Here is a 25530-nt window from a genome sequence, read left to right as displayed (position 1 = left end):
TCCCTTCATCATCAATAAACAAGTAGCTATAGTGCCGGACAGTGGATTCTCTGTACCTCTCCATGTCCGTCAGGCGGGAGGAGTCCCGGAACCCCTTGGCGAAGGGGTTGCTGTCGATTTTCAGCTTGGTTATCTGGAGGAAGAAGAACAAATACAATGATTACATGTCATCCTCTCTCTCTCTCTCTCTCTCTCTCTCTCTCTCTCTCTCTCTCTCTCTCTCTCTCTCTCTCTCTCTCTCTCTCTCTCTCTCTCTCTTATATATATATATATATATATATATATATATATATATATATATTATATATATATATATATATATTTCTCACTCCTTCCCTAGTGTTCCTATATCATTCTTTTTTAATCTCATCGTCAATTTTATATCATTCATGCCCCCCCCCCTCCCCCACCCTCCTCCTCCAGAAAAACACAGCAGCAAACATTACACAGTTAAACATTACATTTAGAATTCATTTTTCCATCTCCTAATCGGCTGCCCCGTGCTGAGAATCCAACTCGTTTACAAGCTGGGCCACAGATAATGATTGGTTGTTTCCAAGAATGACATAACAATGAGATGACAATCCTGGCTAAACTGCTGGGAGTAACTCATGTCTATTGTAGCACCTGAACACTGGTGTTAACTTCACACCAAAACGAACTAAAAACCTGTTGGTCATTATAATGCAGGACGATCCCCATGAAAAGCACGCTTTGCTTTTTGTTTGTTTGACGTATCTCCAAATGAAACACAATGCTGGAGTCTGGACTTACAACGAGGAGGGACTTCAGTGACACAATTCTGATATAAGAATACAATGGTTTTTCTTCGTTTTTCATATGGGAACATCGCTGGAAAACAGATCCAACATGAGGACATGAGGTTAAAGGAATAGTTCTGAACCCAGCCAGTACTTCGACCACAGGATTCTGTAAGTAAGCTAATGGTTATGTATCGACTACACTACTGGAAAGTATTTCATACAACTTAACGTCCAAAAATCCCAACTATCACTTTAACAATATGATACAATTATTTTCCTTTTCAGGGAATGTTTCAAGTAGCATCAACCCTCCTGTATTGTTGCCATGGCACCAACTCCTACTAAGAGAGCATGTCCCTCTGAACAGGAATGACCTGTTAATATATATATATTCCTATTGACATCTGTCGACTTTTCCATCAGTGCTAATGTTTACATATAGCATCTGACAACGTATTCACCCTGGTGTTGAAAGTCAGGATAACAATGTGTTATGAGCATTTCACTGTTTGGGGGGAAAAACTCACAACTACTTCCTCTCTTCTTCTTCTTCTTCTTCTAGCCTGTCTTACTTAAATTGAAAGGTTAAACAGTGTTTTATGTAGTATTGACTATGTTTCATGACCCATGTGCATTCAAAGCACATTCAGATTTTTTTCAAATACACTCAACTGAAAAATTTCAAATGTGTTTGTTTCTTAATTCCTGAAAGGAATGCAGCAATGTCCTGATTTGAGGGAAGAGGGGGCCATCGACCTTATTGGCTCAAAAAGGCCATACTGGCTGCCAGTCACTTACCAGCTGATTTTGGTAGGCTGTGACGGCAGTGAAGACCGTCTCGGTAAAGACAAAGGTGCGGAACTCCTCGGACTTGAGGTTGAGCAGCGAGGCGGTGTGGTCTTTCTTCTTGATGATGTGGACACGCGGCTGGTACTTGTGCATGGAGTTGAGAATGATCTGGTATAGAGAGAGCAAAGGTTAGAGGTGTGGAGAGAGAGAGAGAGAGAGAGAGAGAGAGAGAGAGAGAGAGAGAGAGAGAGAGAGAGAGAGAGAGAGAGAGAGAGGGGAGAGAGAGAGAGAGAGAGAGAGAGAGAGAGAGAGAGAGAGAGAGAGAGAGAGAGAGGAGAGAGAGAGAGAGGGGGCTAGCAAGGAGGACACGATAATGATGTAGTGGAAAAGCATGGAAAAATCACACACATGGCGTGTTCTTGTAATATACCCTGTATGTGATTTACCTTGTGTGGCAGGGATGTGCACATGCAGGTACAGGCTATTGCAGACAACAGCCCGTTTACTCTGATTGGCTGAGTTGCCCCTCTGGAGAGCCTTTTTGAAAAACCTCATGCTAAAGTGCCCTTTTTGAGTGCCGAAAACAATTGGTGCCCTTCCAATGGTCTAAACTTGACCATGCCCCCACAGTCGAAAACGGTTTTATATTGATATACTTTTACCCTTTTTCCAGGTTAGAGCAATAGCCACTCCAAATGTCTGTGTGCATTTGTTGTGCGCTACATGACTTTGCTGGTGGCTCACTTTCCACTTTGTTTCACAATTTCTCACATGAATTCATGGTGAAGCACAATTAATTAATTAATTCATGTGAATCGTGTGAAAAAATTACAATAATTAAAATTACATTGGAAACACACGTCATAACATGTGAAAAGTGTCATTTGTGTTTCAAACTCATGGCTTTTCAGACTTTTTAATGTGAAACACTCCCCCAAAAGTATACACATTAAGCCATGGACCCCCGTTTGTTAAAATTGTAGCCCTATGCACCTCCATCTGAAAGGCTTTTTATGGTTAGATATGTGATTTTGGTACAGATTCTTATAACTGGTCAAACTGTCATCTGAGCAGTCATTCTTATATATTCCCTCATTAACTTCTAGCTAATTAAATAATTGTGAAATGAAACCATTCTTCACTTTGCAGAGAACGACCTCAAGGACCCACTTTGAAAACCACTGACAAGATGCATATTAAAGGATAAGGTGTAATTCATTCAGAAAAAAACAAAACCTACAATGCATTTATTTTACTGTTAATACTATTCTCTCATATTCTTAGGAGCTCTCATCTGCCATATGTTCCAATTGATACAAATAACAGCTCGCAAACACAAGTTTCCAGTTATGAATATCATATATATGATCATGTAAAATGGGGGCATTGTGGTTATAACCTAAATGACTTCAAAAGGCAACAAACTCTATCAATCTATCAATGTACAGACAGTAGTAAACAGAACAGTGTTTACTGATTACCGTCTCCCCGGAGCAGCACATTACTCTCGAGTTCAGGAAAAAGTACAATGCCCACATTCATCGTGACGATGAATAAAGCTGACCAAAGCAACAGTGTGGCTCTGTGACTTGTTTTAACCTTTAACAATGGAGTTCTATGACTTCTGGATACGAGCTATAATCTGGTATGGACCATTCTTGTAAGTAGGGGACATTCATTGTAGGTTTTGGTCTTCTTGTAGGCTATGTTTACAATAATAATACAAAATAATAAAAATAAATAAATAAATAAATAATAATAATAACATTTATACTCGTGTTATCCTGATAGGCAATCTTGGGAGGGGATACATATACATTACAAGTACGCCTGGCAATGTGGCATGCCGGCCGCCCAATGGGAACGGTTATGGAACCCATACTCCTGGCAGTGTTATGAAAGAGGTCCGAGATGGAGAACGGAAAAAGAATAGAGACAGGATGAACAATGGGGAAATATTTCATTTCAAACTTATTTAAACTCGAACAGCAACTGAGGGCTTCCAGTCAATTTGAGTGTAGGCCTACATAAATAAGCATAGCTATAAGAACGGCCTCAAATAGATTGAGAGCGAAAGAGACAGGATATAGCCGGGTGGTTAGATTAACAGATTAATGTGCCCATCCCTGTCGAAGAATCTCTGAACAAGGCCGCGTTGGAAGCGGGAGAGCACGCCTATTGTCTGACTGTGATTATAGAGTGGAGTAGGCGGTATACTCGGTTTATCATTTGAAAATACAAAGCAGTGGGGCTCGCCCTCTACACCCCTGGAACGAGGCCCTGACCACACTGAACCCCCTGGTGAAATGCCAACATGTATAGTTATATATGTGTCTCAAGATATTATGCCTCTGCCAGGAAATAAATGCCCTAATTAAATTACACATGGTGATGCAATACTCGAAACGTCCTATAAAAAAACATAAAGAGAGATAGACGCTATATTGGAGACATATAGAAGATGTCATATATGTTGTGTTGATGTCATATATGTTGTGTGTATGTCATAAATGTCACTATGGAAAATGGGAGACCCTGATGTAAACAAGACAAATGTCTTTCTCTGGTCTGCATCCCCTTAACAATTGTGTGTATTGAGCCGTACTGTATGTATTGTACCCATTCTGCAATCTGTTAAATAAAGTTTTCATTCATTCATTCATTCATTCATTCATTCATTCATTCATTCATTCATTCATTCATTCTGGCACTGCACCGAAATACAGAGCGATAGAACGATGACGTATAGTGAGGATGGAAAAACAGAGACAGAGATAGAGCGACACGGCGCTTGAAGAGTGGGGGTGGTGGGGGGATTGGGGAGGGGGGTGAAGTGAGAGACGATGAGCAGAGCGGCAAAAGAGAAGAGCGTGAAAAAGATAAACGTGTTAACACCGCAGCATGAAGCATTCTCCCCTCCTCTCAGCATGAACAACACGCTCTTTTATCTCGCGACACATTCAACTGTGTGGGTTTTATTTTGTTTTGCCTATATAGGAAGCTATAGGCTAGAGACAAACACGGGTCAATAATACATAATAAAAGTGTTATCTACCTTTATGAAATAATTGCTGGGTTAAAAGGAGTTTGACCACGTTGTGACTAAACTCTGGTAGAAGACTTTAGTCAATATCTTCAGACCTTTGTTTATAGTAATATCAGACCTTAACGCGGTTGCTAAACTATACATTTCTAGGGATATGGTCGTTTCTATTTATTTATTTTAATATATATTTCGAAATATTTGGTAACGATATTATAATCAAGTAGCCAAGTATTCCAAAATTGATATATAGCATTTTGAAATGAAAACGCTGAAGATTTAAAAAATATATATTTGTATTGAGATAATAGTCAACGTTATCTTCGTGTTATGGTTGGCATTTATTTCGATTTTCTTTTTTTAATCACAGAAGCACAAGCTCTTAGCAACTCAGATTATTTTAAATGGATCAAATACATTTGCATGCTTCTTAGATGGGTGGCATTTCTGTTATTACAGCATTGAATACTTGACTTGTAGCAAGGTTCAGGCACAGTCACAGTCACAGTTATTTCATAATGGTTTATATTGTATGTAAAGAAAAGTTGTATTTAATTTAGATTTTGAGTTACGTCAGGAGAAGTTGTTACTGATGCCACGTTTAATTTAAACTGAATTTAAACCAAATGTCCTACCTGCTAAATTAAATTAACTGTTTTCTATATATTATTAATATTACAGGAGGCTGTATGAACTTGGACATTATTATTATTATTATTATTATTATTATTATTATTATTATTATTATTATTATTATTATTATTATTATTATTATTATTATTATTATTATTATTATTATTATGTGACCTCATCAACTCACACACACACACACACACACACACACACACACACACACACCACACACACACACACACACACACACACACACACTCACACACGCACACACACTCACACACACACACACACACACACACACACACACACACACACACACACACACACACACACATACACACACACACACACACACACACACACTCACACACACACACACACACACACACACACACACACACACACACACACACACACACACACACACTCACACACAATCACACATCTCATCCAGTGAATGGATTGTCTCTTCTGTCAGATGTATATACAGTTTTCAAGTAGGTCTAAACCTAATGTGGCACGTGGCCTGTGTGCAAGTATAGCCTGTGCTATAATTGTGGGAAAATGCAAGCGTGAAAATGCAATTAGCTTAAGTCAATAATGTCGTAATAAAGAGAGACGAGGAAATCAGGCTATACTTTTAAAAAAAAATCTATTTCTGATCAACCTTTGTCATTCCATTAACTTGCTCATACTTCAGAAAATGATCAGTGGCTAAAGGGTAAATCCGTTTAAGTTCGTTTGCAAATGATCTCTTTTGCAAATTATTATTATTATTATTATTATTATTATTATTATTATTATTATTATTATTATTATTATTATTATTATTATTATTATTATATTTGTATTATTATATATTTGGTAAAACGAAGTCTATAGAGATCAACATTTCTCTTTTAGGGTTTAATATTTAAAAATAATTTAAACAAACGCATTTAATAGGCCTTCGGCGATTCGTTATTTATTGTATAGCCTGTTATGCTGCCATAAACACAGTACACAGGGAATCCATAAACTCACATGTCCATGTTGGTCCAATTCGTTGTTGGTGAGCTTGACCTTCTCGAAAGACACCATTTGTTTAAGCAACTGCTCCCCGGTAAACGGCGAGTCAGGATGGACATATAGCCTGTTAGAAAAATACACGATAACATTTTATTAAAATAAATACAATACAAAAATGTTTAATCTCCGCCATTCCAAGACACACAAATATACATATACAATGCTGAATTTAGACAAAACGTGACGTTTTGACGATACAATCATCTGTAAAAATAATAATAATAATAATAATAATTAAAATCTCACTCACCTTGCGGGGAGCGGAGGGTCCGCCTTTCCGGCCACCAGCCAGGAGGAGCGGTGGTACGCATACCGGTACCGTTTGTTGTCGACGGGGACGATGTCCATCAGCACGATGTACTTGGCATCTGGGTCCACCCCGGAGAACGACACGCGGATGGTGGGGAACATTCTTCTGTTAAGAGGGGAGGAGGATGGACAGTAAACAAAACGGTTTCCTTCAAAAAAGACCAACGGACATTGCCAACCATTCTCCTCCGCGAGGAAATATTTTAACAGAGCCTGGAGGTCAGTAAAATAAAATATTACGTCGTGTCACCGAGAAACACGTCTGGGTGAATTCCTTCCTCTACAAATCACTCTCAGATCCCAACCATGTCCACAAATGATTTCGGCGCTCCTCTCTCTGAAGAGAAGCCATCAAAAATTTCTAGGACTGAAGACCTATAGACTGTATAGACTGTTTTACCACTTGTTTGTTTAAAAATAATAATAATAAAGCAGTTGCCAAAAAAATATATATATATCCATGACACCAACAAACGTTTGGTACTTTGGTATATTACAAAATGGCAACGAACGGTCATTTCAATTGGGATATGGCTTATGAATTTGTTATTATAAAAATAGGGAACATATGAATATATTGTATATAATATTTTAGCATTGTTGCCGCCTGCACTGTACATATACAGCAGCATATACTCGCTTAACACATAGCCCTGCATTAACGGATATGTCTCTGGGTGGAAAACACAAGGGCCACACAAAGCCGGATGTAACAATGTTTACCTCCCAGATTTGGTAATGATCATCTCAGTGCCTAAATCGTGGAATTTGTCCCAGAGTTCTTTGGTCTCTAAAGTGCAGGAGATTTTGGCCATCTCCTCGCTGGGCACGCCGGGGCTGGTGGGGATGAGGGGCTCCGTGCACACGACAGGCGCGCTGCCGCCGAAGTCTCCGTGCGCATCGATTGATGGCAGTTCTCCCAGACCCTGGTTGCAGGAGGACTTCTCTACAAATTGCTCTTTATAGGGATGAAAAGAACAAAAATAAACACCCGCTCATTTAATTTATTCCCGTGAATATAGTGAACATATGAGGGAGTGTATAAATGATATATAGGCGATTACGCACAGAATTGAACTGCATTGAAATTATGTAAAAGGTAAGAAGTCAAAATACGCACATCTAGATTTTCAATGACATGCAGGTGACCTAATCCAAGTGCTTCCAAGGTATATATTATCACCTACAAAAGGAAGGTTACGGATCTATTTCGTTCTATAGTGTACAATCACAATACTACTACTAATAATAATTACAACGATAATTGTATATAATAATAAGAATAATCATCATTATTATTATTATTATTATTATTATTATTATTATTATTATTATTATTATTATTATTATTATTATTATTATTATTATTATTATTATTATTAATAATAATAATAATAATAATAATAATAATAATAATAATAATAATAATAATAATAATAATAATAATAATAATAATAATAATAACAACAATAATATACAACATATTGAAGCGAAATCAGCCTATATCATTTTCAAAGTTTGATTTTTAATATTATTCCACATAATTTGAATCCATAAAATACATTGTTTCAAAAAGCACTGGCTCGATTGAACTCAAATTACAAAACAGGCCCTGAAATCCTCTCTCTTGTCTAAATATTTGTGCCTATATTATGACAGCTAAAAGATTGAGGAACTAACGAATAATGAGCACTAACTGTAAATAACTGAAACACATTAATGGTCCCGTCTGACGCTCAAAGAAAAAGGAAATACTATATATTCATATTTATTTTTAAGATGATTAATTAATAGACCAAATCATGACCATTCAATTCGCCGTTTGACAAAATTTACACTTGAACTTACGTGAAAGAAAATAACACCAGCAGACAGCAGACAACGTATTTATAGTAGTATATCATTTGTATCTGGTATAGGCCTAATGAATATGCATTAATGATACAAAATATATATATATTTTTTTTCAACCCGTCTGTTTGTGAAGGTCAATGTGTAACCACTAGTTTTAACAATATGCAGAATAGTCTACCACAGGCATATAACCCATATTCATAAACAAAAACATATATACCCGGTTAATTTAATTCTATATACTTCCCCTATAGCCTGTCATTTTTTGCCTGTATGGCACACGTTGCTATACTTCGGCTATACAAGTTTTGGGAAAGTAACACCGACGCTATAAAAGAGATAAACTGGCTCTTAAAATGTAATTTTTAAAACTTGAGTAGATGTTACACTAATGGGCGGTCGGTCGCTATAAAGGGCTGACCCGTTGGCTCACCGAGAGGCTTGATGGTATTCTCCTCTGTCTCCTTGTCCTTGGTTTTCCCACTTGACATGAGAGCGGCTATCGAGAACGCGTTTGCCCGAGAGGAGAGCTGCGGCTTCGGCGAGGATGTGTACTCCATGGTAGTAGCAGATCAACAGATTCTTCCAAAATCAGGAACCGCTCACCAGCTCGCCAGTTGTGCTTATGTCCTGGACGAGCGCTCAAAAAGAAAACTGCGCAATTCCCCCGTCCGACCGCGGTCTATGTGCAGGCCTGCATGGACAGCAAACAACTTTACAACGCTTGTTGTCTTTGACTTGTTAAATACATCATTAGGCGTCTCTGACTTCTTTGTGTTCGTCCTGCGCTTCCAGTTCTGACACCGACTGTTCACCGAGACGGGGTTGAATCCCAGTACTCTTCATTTTAGAACCCCCCCCCCCCCTCCCGGCGCTATCGCGCGCAACCAATCGCTGCTTCGGCTATGACGTCACATTTCTGCTAAACTAAACGGAATAGCAAAACCGAGGAGCGATCACATTTATTACAATAAATATTACTCTGGAAGTCCGATAAAAAAAATACTTAAAAAGGAGCCCAATGTCAACGGGAGTTAGTTGAGAACACATTTCTTAAACAAGCAGCACGTTTGTTAATGTCTCGCGCGTGCGCGCACACACACACGCACGCACGCACGCACGCACGCACGCACGCACGCACACACACACACACACACACACACACATACACACACACACACACACACACACACACACACACACACACACACACATTTGTTGTATAGTTCAGTGAGTCATTTGTCGTGTCAACTTGTCATGTCAAAGCGTTTGTGTTTTCTTCTGTTTTGCGGCATGGCATACATTTGGCTGTCAATGCAACAGCCCCTGCCGACAATAGAGGGTAACTGTTTTGGGGACGTTTTGAAACCGCCCAACTTGGATATATTGTACCATTTAATATTCATTGTAACCTCTGGATCTATTTGACCCTGCATGTTCAGTGACTGAGAATGGCAATGCAACAGACACGGGAGCATTATTGAGTGCAAGAGGGCAGCAGTCTTGGGTTAATCCGTTATGACACACACCAGTGAGTCCCTAATCTGTGTGTTCTCCTCTTAACTTCGCCTATTACTCTCCTCCTGCAGCTCTCCAAAACAACAGGAACAAAGCAAAGGCTTATGCACGAGCCCTGACCACGCGATCTTTGATTTGGACATTTTTAGTTTTAAGAACTTCAAAAGCTGTTAATATAGAAATATTGTTGCACAAATAATGATGTAACGATGCAGACCTTATTATTAATTAAAATAATTATAAGAATTAAAATAATTATTATTATCATTGTTATTATTATTATTATCATCGTTATTGTTGTTATTATTAGTATTCTTAATAATAATAATACCATCATCACGTAATTATTTGTGCAACAATATTTGCAGGCTACTCTATATCAACAGCTTTTGGAGTTTCTAAACCTAATTATTACTATTTTTATTAAATATTGGTTTAGCTGTTGCCATCATTGTCATTGCTGCTGTTATTGTGAGTAATAATTGGTGATTTGTATTGTAAATGACAACGGATATAGCTTGTAATGTCGCTTGTAGCAGTTTTATAATGCATCTAGAGTTATCATATAAGCAGATGACGTTTGCTGTTGCCGGTCAATCATTCGATTTGATATCAACAACAGCTTCCAAGGCTGTTTCAAATTTTGTGTTGTTCTTCAGTCAGTCCCTTTTAACTTGATATGGACTGAAGTCCGGTCTAGACGTCACCTCGGGCCCAGCCTCCTGCGCGCTGGCTTTATCTATTGTTTCTCTCCCACTCAAAGTAGTTGCTCTGGCCTTCGACAAAAGGAGGCATATATAGGCCTATGGACTTAAATAAAATAATAAAGCGAATATACTACTGAGGAAGAAAATGAAATATAGAAAATAACGGTTACGAAGCTATTTGTGCATTTAGTAATATAAACGTAAGCTATGACATTTAATAGACACAAATTGCTTGATAGCCATGTAGCCCCTAGATACCCTACAACCTATATACTATTTGGAGAGAGTGAAGTGGACCTGTGAGTGAGCCTTTTCATAATATTTTGTATTGATTGAACAGCCATAGAGCATTGTTTGCAGATTTCATGGCTTTTATGTTAAACCAGATTATAGTATGCCAGATGGAAGACGTGTTTATGAGTTGGTATTATAATAAATCATCAATTATGTTTGAAAGCCTAATTGCCTATAGCCTATGTATAGCAAAAAGGCCTAATCTAAGCCGAGTAATTTTAACCGGCCATGCAGGCTCTGTAGCCTAAATGACACACACCACTCCTGTAAAACGGGGTATATGCTAATAATTGAACACGACCCCCGTTTTATGTATTTGTCAACATCTCAACTCCTGTTGTGCACCCCTCTCCCTTCCTGTCGATGATGCCATCTCCTTTTTGCACCCGTTCTCCCATTTGTTGCACGGTTGCACCCACTGACGCACGTCCGTGTGTGTGTGTGTGTGTGTGATGGGGGGGGGGGGGGGGGGGGGGGGCTGGCTCACAGCCTTTATTTCCAAAGTGCTGACTCTCGTGTTTTTCGGGAGGGGAGGGGGGGGGGGGGGGGGGCAATGGATCACCTCTCATCCTCAATGTCACTCACTCCCGGAGAGATGGACGCGTACATAAACACAAGCCAGGGGATCCACGGGGCACTAAACCCATTAGACGACTCCCGAATGCAAATCCGATGCTGCAGATATTTAATAAGGGACCTGTGCTGAGAAATTAGATTACCTTGCAATTGCCAGTGGATAATGTGTTAAAAGCTTTCCCACTTAGCGTAACTCCTTACTGAATATTATTCACACGTTGGGGGCCGGTGTACCGGTGGCCAAAAGGCGTCCCTTAAAGACACAGCGAGCCTCGCAAGTGCTTTGAAAAGGTGCTGGTTATTGGGTGGCTTTTTGGAGTGACCGCCGATAGGCCTATAAGTATAAAGGGACTCGTGCTTAAACGGGGAATTAAAATAATGACTATATGCTACCGGCGATTTTTTGGCATTTGACTATACCAATTGACTCTCGCGGGTACAAACCATGCCGAGCTTCTGCGTCTTTGGACTGTAACGATAAAGAACATTTAACGTGTCAAATTCCCAGACGAGATTAGCCGCAATTAGCCTATTTCTAAGCGTATTTCGAAACATCTCAAGGTCCAAAGGCACTGCACTCTTCCATTACATTCTGATAGCTATAGTTTATGTGGACGCATTAAACAAAATCGAGAGACCATATACAACTACCTGACATATAAGGTGACTTTAATAGATATGATATGACATCGGTTCTCTGAGTGTGGGGGACGGGGGAGGGGGGGGGGGGGGGACTTAATTGTTACGTTTTTCTTACTACATTTATATTCACTAAAGTTTAGTACGATGCAATAATGACTATTCTATCAGGTTTCACTCTCTTCACTGTTATCACTATACAGTATAGACGGCGATGGAGTCTGAACAAAATTATATCTAACAATAATTATATCTTCAATGGGGGCCCACGGCTGGTACATATGTGGGGGACGTTCTTGACGTGCAACCGTTTGTGAACCAATGGACTAGATACATCATTATTGCATGCAGACAAGCTATTCTTAAGTTATAATATACATATACACAGTATCTGTCAGTCACGTTCATCAGCATGGTCTCTAGTAGTGAGACCTGCTCCGTGGCATCGCCGTTGACATTGCTGTCACTCGCCAATGGGTTTTTATGGCTGAATCCATTCCATTTGTTAACTGCAGAGCTCTCGCTGCGATAAACCTCAATTTTCAGTGGCAAGAGATAACAGGATAGGTGACAGCTTACCCATACAGAGCAGCCATAAGCCGCACCACTCAAGGATATGACTAGGAAACGATTTAAACAATTATTTCCACGGATAGATGGTCGGAGCGCGAGAGGTCAGCAACAAACGACAAGCCAATTCCCAGCAGTGGAATTTGAGAGAAGAAAAAATAAATCGCAAATTGATTGAATTGAAACTCGGGGATGTTTGAGCCACAATAATGAAATGGCTGTTGTGTGACCGACACCCGACCACCAGACCCGTTCACCTCCCTGGCGATTCTTTACTAGATTACAGATCGGTAACAGAGGCGACTATTTGCCTACAAATGGAATACATTTAATCCATGCACATAGTCCCCCCGATGTAATTCCCCATTATCAGAGGAACCTCTGCATATTACATCTCAATATTCAGTGTATAGGGATGACAAGGCCAAAGAGGAATGTTACATGAGATCGTACTGCCAGTTATAATCGCTGTTTAATAGCTTCACAATAGGGTATGCACAGCACAGGATACACAACATACACATTTAAAGAAGGAAAACTCTAGATATCAAATGCACATTATTCCTAAAAAAACAAGGACAACCGCTATAATGATCTAAAAAGGCCATTGCAACAAATCCCTCTCGAACCCGTCCTTCAATGTCTCACCCCCTATATCTCCATATTACCCTCCCGAGTCCCGACTGTCTCTTTAAACAGGAACAACAGTCAGCACCTATTAGATTAGATTCAAATGTATTACAAATAAATTATACAGCACAATACAACGAAAATAAATATAGCATCCAGAATGCAAATGTAACAGTAAAGTGCAACAGCAATATACAATACAGGTGTTTAATTGTACAGATGTATGTGCAGAGTTGTAGTATAATACAAATAAATAATAGATAATAATACAATAGATAGCCCACTCTCCTTCAAAAACAAACAGACAAACAAACAAACAAACAAACAAACAAACAAACAAACAAACAAACACACAAACAAACAAACAAACAAACAAACAAACAAACAAACAAACAACTAAATAGATTATTTAGACTAAATAGACTAAACAATTATGCTACATTGTAACCAGACTATTTTAGCTCTATTTATTGTAATATAAAAGGGTGCATTTAATAGCTAAAAACTATTCAAATCTATTACAGATTTATTATAATTCATTGTGGTCATTGTGACCTTCAACACAACATGATATGTCTACAAAGAAAGTGAGTCTGAAAATTGAAAGCAGAAAACAATCACTATTGCACAACATGTCTCTCCATTCAGCCAGTGCAATATTGAGCCTTTCATGGCCCCATTAGTCCATGATTTTACAACCCATTGGCAAGAATCCATTCACATGAGATTACAGATCAGATTAATATAAATAATAAAGATGTTATTTGAACCATAGCTTCATAGACTTGGACTCTTACTCATAATGTCTGCTGCAGTGGAACTTAAGTGAGCCAACACGCATGCACGCACGCGCGCACACACACACACACACACACACACGCACGCACGCACGCACACACACACATCACACACACACACACACACACACACACACACACACACACACACACACACACACACACACACACACACACACACACACACACACACACACACACACACACACACACACACACACACACACACACCCCTTCCTTGGAGCCTGTGGCATGCAGTGGTCGGGCGCTCGCCTCCGTTCATATGACTAATTAAACCTGCTTCATGCTGTGTTGTTCCTTTTGATGCTGATCCCTGGTGCTAATTGCTACGTCCGTCCCGGGGCACAGCCAGGTTAAGTTCAAATACAGGGCTTTCTATGTCCCTCTCCCCCACCCCCTTGTCTCTACCCTCCAAGTTTCAGTGCCCCCCCCCCCCCCCCACACACCCACCCTTTACCCCCTCTTCCATTCTGTTTTGCCCCATACTCAATGGGATTACACCGCTGCTTTGGTGAAGGATAGGTCAGAAGAAGAGGGAAGAGAGATGGAGAACGGGTGGGGGTGGTGGTGGTGGTGGGGTGATGGACGTGGATCTAACGGATCAGGGGAGCGCGAGCACTCTAAGAGGAAGACTGCACGAGGAAGGGTGCGAGAGAGAGAGAGAGAGAGAGAGAGAGAGAGAGAGAGAGAGAGCGAGAGAGGGCGAGGTGTTGTCATTCAGGCACCATTCGAAGTCTGTGTTGAAGGGTTGATGCTTTGTGAAAGAGTTCTGTGTCTCCAGAGCTTGGCATCATCACCCCCGCCCCCCAACTCAGAGGGGAGCAGACCTCTATAGTGAACTGCAGACGCTATTTCCTCAACTATTTTCAACTGTAGTAGGCCCAACTGGAGGAAAGTTGAAGAACTAGTTGAGTATGCAGTGTTACGATCATTTATGGTTCTAGTAATATTGATAGGTGTATGATTGGCTGTCAGTCTTGGTAAGGCAGGTTTTTGTTGACATGAGTGTTGAAAAAGAGACTCTCGCAGGTGAGTGGGAGGCTCACGTGACCAAGGGAGATTGGCGTGGTGGAAGAGAGTGCCATATTTGAAGGAAGACAGAGATTATTGTTCTCCCCCAGTGATACGTTAGTTCGTCATTGTCTTCACAATAAACTGACCGCTCGAAGAAGCAACCACAAAACAGAGAGGCCCGCTGGACCAACTCGTTACTGGAGCTACAGCTAAACCTGTTATCGTAACCCAGTCTGACAAGCCAAGTTAATATATACCTACTTAAACCAAATGATCACAGGACAACTGTCCCCTAGACAGTGACATAAATATATGTACAGGGCCGATGTGTCGCTCGAGAACACAGAAACCGTTGGTGAGCTTTTATGTCCGATTATCGCATGTCCTCCTCACAATAGGATTCAGATTTAAAATAGTTTAGAGTTCCAATATGTCCTTCTCCCTGTCTCACATCCCACCTGCACAGTGTTTGTCTTCTTCTTGTCGAGCATGGTCAAGCTCTCTGTCTGCGGGTGGGAGGGCAGCGTGTCCTCCTCTCTCCCCACGCCTCTTCCCAACCTCTGTCTTTACATGACTATCCAGACATTCTCCTGGTCAAACAAGTGTAAAATCTTTAAATGGGAATGTTTGACTTTGCTGCGTCCCCTGAATAATTGAGGAGCTTGGTGGGTTTTTAAAGGTTGATTAATGCATATCTACAGGCACTCCACCGTGTGTCACAAGTACATGTGTGGAGGGGGGATACGCGACAGACAGACGTCCAGAAGGGAAACACGCCTGTTACACCCTAACCCTTTTTGCAGTATCGCATGGACCCGGGGGGTTTAGCAATAGGAGCGCACGGTGCTAAAAGCCGACAGTGGGATGTAGGTTTTAGAACTACACCCCCCTCCCTGTGGTTTCACCTCTATGTACGCCTCTTTAAGGAGTGCTGTAGTTGTGTCGCGGTCCTTCGAGCCGGATCGACCCTGACGCCTGTGGGGGGGGGGGGGGGGGGGGGGGGCAATGTGGAACCGCGAAGAATCACATCTCTAAATATGGCCAAGGTGGGAGTCGCTGGCTGCCACATGTTAGGCTGTGGGCTTCACCCTTCTTGTCCTTTCGTTAGTTTGACCTCTGCTTTCAGAACTCCACACGTCACCTCCACAGATTTTCACTTTGGCAAAGGAGAGCTGCTCTAAGAGGGGGGGGGGGGGTATGCAGGCTCTTTAAGGAGAGCACTTTAAGGAGAGCTGCTCTAAGAGGGGGGGGTATGCAGGCTCTTTAAGGAGAGCACTTTAAGGAGAGCTGCTCTAAGAGGTGGGGTGTGCAGGCTCTTTAAGGAGATCACTTTAAGGAGAGCTGCTCTAAAAGGGGGGGTATGCAGGCTGTTTAAGGAGAGCTGCTCTAAGGCTGAGGTTAGACTAGTGTATTCCTGGCGTTTTTTTTATACGTTTTTGACGACGTATCATGTCCTATCTACACAGAAACGCGTTTTTTGGCGTTTTTTTGTGGATACGGCTGAAACGCAAAATTGTGTTTGCGTTTGGAGATACGCAAAAAAAAACGCCAGGAATACAGCGTGTAGTCAGCACGGAGCAGTTGTTGCGAAAACGCCCATGCGCAGTAGATACCATCTGCGTGCCCTTCCTGTGTACAGTGTGTGTGTTTGGGACAGAGCTCCGTGTCCCAAATAGCTTCAGCTACCATGTGTTGTCAAGTTATTGTTATAAGGACCCCAGTCCAAGCTACAACAGTCTGCATTCCCTTAACAATTGTTTGTATTGAGCCGTATTGTATTGTACCCATATGCAATATGTTAAATAAAGTTTACATCCATTCATTCTGCTAGCATTACCGATTGCATGAACTGGCTAACGTGAGCTATCAGGATTCAGACCCTGTTAGCTCAGAGTTCCTCTTTCAACTTAACAAGCATTAAACAAAATGGCCCAGTCATCTATTCACCTTTGTTTAATACACACAGCGTTGTCTCTAATGTTATCTAACTACTGATAGCTCGCGATATCATCAGTTTCGTGCTGGCTAAGTAGCGTGAGCTAACGTTAGCTTCTAGCCACAATGCTATATTGTTATAATGGCATACTCCATTGACGTTAGCATGCAGCTAACAATGCTACCGATCGTTTTTAGACTAAACTATCTGCTCTTGGTGGTCACTTGTGTTGATGTTAGTTTTGTTTCATCAACAAATGACAGGCAGAACACACAGTGAATGTATCCGTTTTGTTTATTGCACTTTTATTAGGCTTTGCTGAAAAAAGAATTGCTGCATTGAGTGAGCAAGCAAGATGGTGGCGCGGCATAGGCGCCTGCCTTATTGACATTTCTTTGCTGGAGCTTCCACCAGGAAGTGTATTGGCACATTCGTTCTGATTGGTTGAAATTGCCTTCATGTTTGCCACCTACTGCCACCTACTGCTTTGGCAGTGTACTACATCAGTGTGCTTGGCTGACAAAAACGAAAAAAAAAACGAAAGTGTGACTCAGGCGCACGACGTCGCGGCGATACGCATAAGAAAACAATACGAAGATGATACGAAAGGTGTAACCTCTGCCTAAGAGGGGGCGGGGGTATGCAGGCTCTCATCCCTGGCAGGAACCTCCACAGCTCAACTGAAAGGTTGAAATAGAAACAGACCTGTCATGTTGTACAATAAGTATAATAGTGGATAGTCCTTCTGTTTATACACCCAATCCAGATTTTTTTTGGACCATCTACATTTTGAGTATGTACAGTATATAGTACCTGCACCAGAGCTGTTCAATATAAAAGAAACCTAGCCCCTTGGGTCATCTATTGTTCAATATCGAGCCCAAAGGAACCTAGTCCCTTAGGTCGTCTATTGTTCAATATCGAGCCCAAAGAAACATAGTCCCTTAGGCCGTCTATTGTTCAGAAATGTATTTTTATTTTATTTACAATAAATAGTAATGTATTTTCTTTAATACAGTGATTGATACCTTTTCCTGCAATACATATAATAGATAATTAAAGTGATATTTTTTCTCTCTGAAGTGCTATCTATCCATCCAAGTAGTTTCTTTGTGATTTGGAGATATATGCCTCAGAGATATCTGCCTTCACTCAAAGCACCAAAAATATTACATTAGCAAAACTCAATAGCAATGTCTCTTTCCAGATATCATGACATGGTTTAATTTAGGAACTATCTTCTACCAAAGTACAATATTTTGGGTGACCTGCCCCTGTACTAAAAAAACTGAGCGCCCTCCAACCTAACAAGGCCACTGGCCATGACAACATCCCCTCCAAATTCCTCAGAGATTCAGCAGCCGCCATCACCCCAGTCATCACACACATAATAAACCTCTCCATAAAACAGGGACACGTCCCCAAGGACTTCAAAATTGTGAGGGGGACCCCTCTGCACAAAAAGGGCAGCAAATTAGACCCAGGCAACTACCGCCCTGTTTCTATTCTCACCTCCATCTCGAAAGTCATGGAAAAAATAGTCTACGAACAGGTCGAAAAGTACCTAGCGGAAAAAAATCGAATCTACGAATTCCAATCTGGCTTCAGAACATCCCACTCCACTGACACATGCCTTCTCTATTTGAACGACCACATCAAACAAGAGGTGGACCCGGGCAAATACTGCAGCATGGTCATGCTGGACCTACAAAAGGCCTTCGACACTGTCAATCACTCCATTCTGATTGACAAGCTAAAAGCAATCGGTTTTGATAGTCTATCAGTGAGCTGGATGCAATCCTACCTTGAGGGGAGGGAACAGATGGTGGAGGTAAACGGTACCCTATCCCCCCCCCCCCTCACAGTGAGCTGTGGTGTTCCACAAGGAAGCATACTAGGACCGCTACTGTTCCTAATTTATGCAAATGACATGTCGTCAGCTTGTGACTGCAACTTGTTCCTGTTTGCGGACGACTCAGCCCTGCTGGTCTCTGACAAGAACAAGTTACAGGTTGAAAAAACCCTCAGCTCGGAACTAGGCAGAATCTGCATATGGCTCGCTGATAACAAACTATCATTACACATGGGCAAAACAGAGTCCATTCTCTTCGGTTCAAATAACAAACTCAGCAAGACAGACGGCTTCTCAGTTACAGTGGGTGACAATATTGTCACAAGGAAAGATGAAATTACCTACCTGGGTTCCATCCTAGAGGCTAATCTCTCCTGTGACAAAATGGCATCCAATGTAATAAAAAAAGTCAACCAACGAACTCGATTCTTGTACCGGATCTCCTCTCTGGTAAACAAGAATACCCTGAAGACTCTGGCAGGAGCACTCATTCAAGGGTACTACGACTATGCTTGCACTTCATGGTACCAAAGCACCTCAAAGGCGCTAAAAACAAAATTACAAACATCTCAAAACAAACTGGTCAGACTACTGCTTGACCTTACTCCTAGAACCCACCTCACCCCTGCCCACTTTGACAACCTAGGATGGCTTAGAGTAGACGACAGAGTACAGCAACTTGCAATGGGCCGGGTCTACAAGATACACTACACGACCAAGGTACCCATGTACATGTCAAAATACTTCCCAAAGGTCAGTGAATACCACGATCACAACACCAGAGGGAGCTCCACAAATCATGTTAAACCCAGATTCGGCTCAAACAAGGGACTAAACACGTTTCGCAATTATGCCACATCAATGTGGAACGCCCTACCTAAAGCTGTAAAGGAATGTGAATCACTACCCACTTTCAAAACCACTCTCAAAGAACACCTACGGGAGACTGCAATTCGAAACTGGCTCCTGTAAATGTCCTAACCCAACCCCCTCCAATATACAGTCATTTACCTAGTATGGTTTTGTCAATATTCCAATGTACAGTTATGCTTGTTTGTACAGTGTTTCCCCCCACCCCCCTCTAATGTACAGTAAATTACCTAGTATGGTTGTCAATATTCCAATGTACAGTCTTGCTTGTACAGATGTCAGTGTTTCCCCCCCCAACCCCTCCTACCCAACCCCCCCCCCCCCCCCCACCCAACCTCCTCCAATGTACAGTTTTGACGTCAAATGCATATACTCCCTTTTCTGGACTCTTTTTGTATCACAATCAGTACTGTATTTGCAAATCTGGTATGTCATAAATGTATAGATGTAGCAGTACTGTCTATCTGTATGTCATGTATGTCATATATGTCCTGATGAATTGAAAATGGGGGACCCTGATGTAAACAAGACGAAAGTCTTTCTCTGGTCTGCATTCCCTTAACAATTGTGTGTATTGAGCTGTACTGTATTGTACCCATTCTGCAATCTGTTAATAAAGTTTTCAATCAATCAATCAATCAATTACTGTCTGTTGTATTCACGGTACATATTCTGTACAACGTTACTGCCTGTTGTATTCACTGTAACGTTACATATTCTGTAAAATGTTCCACTGGTTAATGTTACCATGAGTAGATGTTGTATTTTACTAACGTATCTTTAAGAGGATATAATCCCAGATATATGTTGTCTTTTACTAACATATGTTTAAAGGGATATATTCCCAGATAGATGTTGTCTTTTACTAACATAATGTTTAAAGGGATATAATACAGACAGTGAGTTTGACCAAATTACATCATAAAAAATAAAACAACTGGCATGTTTTGGATATTTTGTTTTGAATATATTGCGGCTTTTTGCCACAAGGCAATGATTTTCTACTGATAAATCTTCAATAATGGTGTAGCTACATAATGTTAGTCGGAGTAGGGGGGTATGTAGGATTTTAGGTGTGTGTGTGAGTGTGTGTGTGTGTGTGCATATGTGTGTGTGCTGTGTGTGCGTATTTCAGAATGGGTGGGGGTTGTTGGTGGGAGTTGAGTGGGAGTGTGTGTGTGCGTGTAGAAGTGTGCAGGCAAGCAGGGTTGCAGGGTGCTAACAGGCAGCACTAGCGAGAGGAGGCAGAGGCGCAGCATGTGCAAAGAGCCCCTATTAGTACTGCTGACTTTAACCTTTACTCACTCAAAGCACCCCCCCCCCTCCCTTCCCCTGGGCCCCTCTCTCCTCTCCACACTCTCCAAGCAGAGCCCAGGCCGTGACAGAGTCCACCATGTCTTCCAAGGCCACAGGTGCCATGGAAATATTTACAGTCACAGACTGTATGTTATTGTCTTTTTTTTATAAAGACTAGTCCACTACTGTATATTATAGATAGACATGTTAGAAGTCCTGAGATAAATGCAATACAATGTTAGCTATGAATTAAGGCACTGGGTCCTATGTACACTACTATACAATTTTACTCTATATCCCTATGATATACTTGCTATTTCTAAACTATACTATACAAGAACCACAACAGTTCTTTCCTTAAAGTTACCTTTTTTTCCTCGTTCCTTTAAAGTGTCCTGTTCATATTCAAACAGGAAGCACTGTTGGTGTGTGCAGCTCAAATGATGTGCACACCAGGGGCGGATTTAGGATTGTAGGTCGAAGATCCGGGGCTTAGCCCAGATAGGTGCCCGCAATAGCGGGTACGGATTTTTTTTACTTCGACACCACAATTTTTAACTTATACCACCACCTTGAAAGTGTTAATATGCGTCTTTGTTTACGGTTTGATTATCACTGATACAAAGTAAAATAGTGCAGTGCAATAAAATAGTTAGTAAAATAGAATAAAATAATGCAATAGTGCATTGCAATAAAATAGTTATCATCGTATTTTTTCGGGAGGCCGGTAAGGAGTGCATTACAGTAGTCGAGTTGGCTTGAGATAAAGGCATGGATCTGGTTTTCAGCGTCCTTTTGATTTATAAATGGCCGTACTTTAGCTATGTTTCTAAGGTGGAAGAATTACGTTTTTGTCAACTTGTTGATTGTGATTTAAAGCTTAGGTCTGAGTCTACCATAACACCAAGACTTAACTCACTCAAATACAGTTAGCTAGCCCCGCCCCTGGTGCACACGTGATCTCATGTGCTCATCTCCAATGCATGCAGACAGCTGAGAGGTCAATCCTACTCGATTATGATTATCTAATGTAAATGAGCTGTTCATTTGTAAATGGATTTGGAATATGCATGTACTGTACCTCAGAGCCTCTCAGGGACCACTTCTTTACAAATACACTATACATTACATGGTGTAAGTATTCCAAAAGTATTCCAAATACACTATACATTACATGGTGTAAGTATTCCAAAAGTATTCCAAATAGACTATACATTACATGGTGTAAGTATTCCAAAAGTATTACAAATACACTATACAAATACATGGGGTAAGTATTCCATATTGTACGACTTCTTTACAAATACACTATACAAATACATGGGGTAAGTATTCCATATTGTACGCCTTCTTTACAAATACACTATACAAATACATGGGGTAAGTATTCCATATTGTACGACTTCAAATACATGGGGTAAGTATTCCATATTGTACAACTTCTTTACAAATACACTATACAAATACATGGGGTAAGTATTCCATATTGTAAACTGGCAAATTATCAATGTCTGATCTGATGAACAGTGGGGGAGGAGAAGCCAGACGAACACTAACTCCTTGTAGTGTAAAAAATATATCTTGAGGCATTTCTGTGGTACAGTGTAGAGTGACAGCAAATGTTGGGGGAGAGATATGGGGGGGGAGTAGAGAGAGAGAGAGAGAGAGGATGATGTACAACAAAGGTATTGGGTCCTGGATTTGAACACAGGATGTTGCAATTACATGGTAGGTCGACACATTTAAGCTTCATCAAGCCATCAGGTTTTATAAGTTGATAGTTCCTTAACATGAAAGACTCACAAACTGATTTCAATACGTCAGACGTCAAGGTCAGAAGTCAGAACGACAGATCCCTTCATCAAATGAAAAGTGGTTGCAAGTGGAAACACAGAGCAAAACATGTACAGTAATTGCATGCTGTCAGGTGAAACAGGTAAACTTTTCAGGGTAATTTCAGAACTTTTGACATGTAGCCCCCGGGGTTCAAATTACCTTGAAGCTGACTATTGAAATTAATTATTATTTTAAATACATAATTCTTAATGGAAATAATTTATTCTATTGTGTCACTTTGTCTATTTAGAGATCCCCCAACTATTGATTTTTGTTTCTTCCAGAGGGGCTCAAGGGTAATTTAAGGGGGCTCAGTCCCCGGCCCCCCCATAATGCAAACCCTGTGTAGCCCTATTTCTTATACTCACTTATGATTTAAGAAAAACAACCACTTTTTCAGACAAACATCTGTGGACCTTTCCCATGGCATGCAGGACTCTATGTGGTGGATTGTGGACTGTCTGGACTTTAACAAAGGGACATTTTGTGGGATCTGTTGTAGGATGCATGCGCAGGTCTTTTAGGTGCTTCTGTCACAGGTTGACAGGACCTTGGTGGCTCCTATGTTTCCTCCCCGGCTGTTTTCCAAGTCTCCCATAGGAGTGTGATGATGTCATGGCTGAACACCTGGGGTTATAATGGCAGGTGGGCTCCAAGATGGCAGACTACTTATAGAATAGAATAGAATAGAATAGAATAGAAATACTTTATTCATCCCGAGGGAAATTTGGCACTACAAATCGCTCACAGTAAACAGTAGACATTTGGATAGACAAAAACAAAAGTCACGAATAAGAATAAAATAAGCCTAAGAATAAAATACGGTCTGGGATATACATTTCCTCACATTCTAATGTAAAATATTCAGTAAAAATATACAGAAATATACAGTATGTGTAAATTTGTAAATGTAAAACCCAGGAAGGTAGTACTGTCACCCTGTGCTCAGTGATGCAGTGAGACACATTGATGCATTATAAAGTCTGATGGCCGTCGGAATGAAGGACTTAAAGGACCTGTGCCGTTCAGTGTTACATCTTGGGAGTGTTAGTCTAGCACTGAACCTGCTCCTTCTGTCAGCCAAGTCTGTGTATAGTGGGTGGGAGGGGTTGACCCTGATGGCGTGGAGCTTAGCAAGGCTCCTCCTCTCCGCCACCACCGCTAGAAAGTCCAGCTCCACCCCTACCATTTTACTGGCCTTCCTGACCAGCTTATCCAGCCTGTTTGCGTCCCCCACTCTCAGTCCGCTGCCCCAGCAGGTCACAGCGTACAAGAAGGCGCTCGCCACCACCAACTCGTAGAACATCCTTGTACAGACGTTGAAGGATCTCAGCCTTCTGAGGAAGTAGAGTCAGCTCTGGCCCTTCTTGTAGAGTGCCTCTGCATGTTTTGACCCATTCAGTTTATTGTCGATGTGGACTCTGAGGTATTTGTAGACCTCCACCACGTCCACGTCGACCCCCCTGATGGAAACGGGGGTCACAGGTGTACCCCTCCTACTTCAGGCAGACGTCTCATGACAGCATGCTATCTGTCCCACTCGGCATCTACAACGTATACAATACGGACAGCCCGATCTTGCTTAAAATATGGAAATAAAGTACTTATCAACCACAGGAAAAGGTACATGTTGTACGTTATGTTATTGCCATTAGTAATATATTGACGTATTTAGGAAAATATGGAACATGACATAGCCAGAGTAAAAAAAGCCAGACAATGTTTCAAGTCTAATCGTTAGCCCCGTTTCAGATGTTCAGTGCTCACTACCCCTTTCACACCGCCAGGGCTCCGGTTCAAGCTCCAGCTCTGTTCTGGAGCCTCTGAACCTTGGTGCTCTTTTGCGAACCATGCGTTTACACCTATTTACTGTAAGCAGAACCAACATTCCATCGTCTCCGTCATCAACGGGGGCCGTTACTCAGGCGGAGGTAAACATAATGCGTGGAGAAAGGCTTAGCGAGCCTCAACGTGCGAGCGCACACACAAAAGCACACACACGCACTGTATACGTTTGAAATGAATCGTTCCAGCAAAGTAGGCTTCTATTATTCGAATTACTTGTTCTAATGGGTATCATAGTAGTAAGTCCTACTGTAGAACATGATATATTAGCATGACATCTGATTTATTAATGCCAATACTGGACGACAAGCGCAATTGGCACTTGACAAGTGTAAACTATCGATTAGTCACTCACAGTTAACATCTGACTTTTTAGCTCAACTGGTCAGTGCGCTGCCTGTAGATACTATGGTCCCAGGTTCAAATCACTCGGTTAATAATTTTTTTTTTTTTTAAACATTAATTCATTTATCCACTCTGGTTGGATGGTGTATTGTATTTGTGCTGTATAATGACAATACATTTTAATCAAATCTCATTTTGAAATCACTAACTGTTGAGTGGATCAGCATGGTGCAATGCCACACCTCCAAACTGTTTTGCACATTCTGCCACTGTCGTGTCCATAGGCAGCGTAGCGATCTCAAAATGAGATTCGATTAAAAT

The 25530-nt window shown here is 41.1% G+C and overlaps 1 protein-coding gene across 2 annotated transcripts in view; it reads right to left on the bottom strand.

Annotated features, from left to right (window-relative positions):
- tbx20 (T-box transcription factor 20) overlaps nucleotides 1-9023 on the bottom strand; it is a gene marked incomplete at both ends in the record, with an annotated part of 14132 nt that extends 5109 nt beyond the window's left edge. Inside the window, 6 exons of one of the 2 annotated variants that reach the window (XM_084336135.1) lie at nucleotides 21-133; nucleotides 1563-1721; nucleotides 6256-6364; nucleotides 6551-6715; nucleotides 7333-7567; nucleotides 8897-9023. In XM_084336135.1, coding sequence (XP_084192261.1) covers nucleotides 21-133; nucleotides 1563-1721; nucleotides 6256-6364; nucleotides 6551-6715; nucleotides 7333-7567; nucleotides 8897-9023 — 908 coding nt within the window. The remainder of the gene's footprint in view (nucleotides 1-20; nucleotides 134-1562; nucleotides 1722-6255; nucleotides 6365-6550; nucleotides 6716-7332; nucleotides 7568-8896) is intronic. The other variant, XM_084336136.1, reaches the window with a different exon arrangement.
- Nucleotides 9024-25530: the final 16507 nt, after the last annotated feature.

Source organism: Notolepis coatsorum, assembly GCF_963971535.1.
Source record: "Notolepis coatsorum genome assembly, chromosome: 19".
NCBI lineage: Eukaryota > Metazoa > Chordata > Actinopteri > Aulopiformes > Paralepididae > Notolepis > Notolepis coatsorum.
Note: the sequence above shows the minus strand (reverse complement) of the source record. Positions and strands in the feature narration are given on the sequence as shown.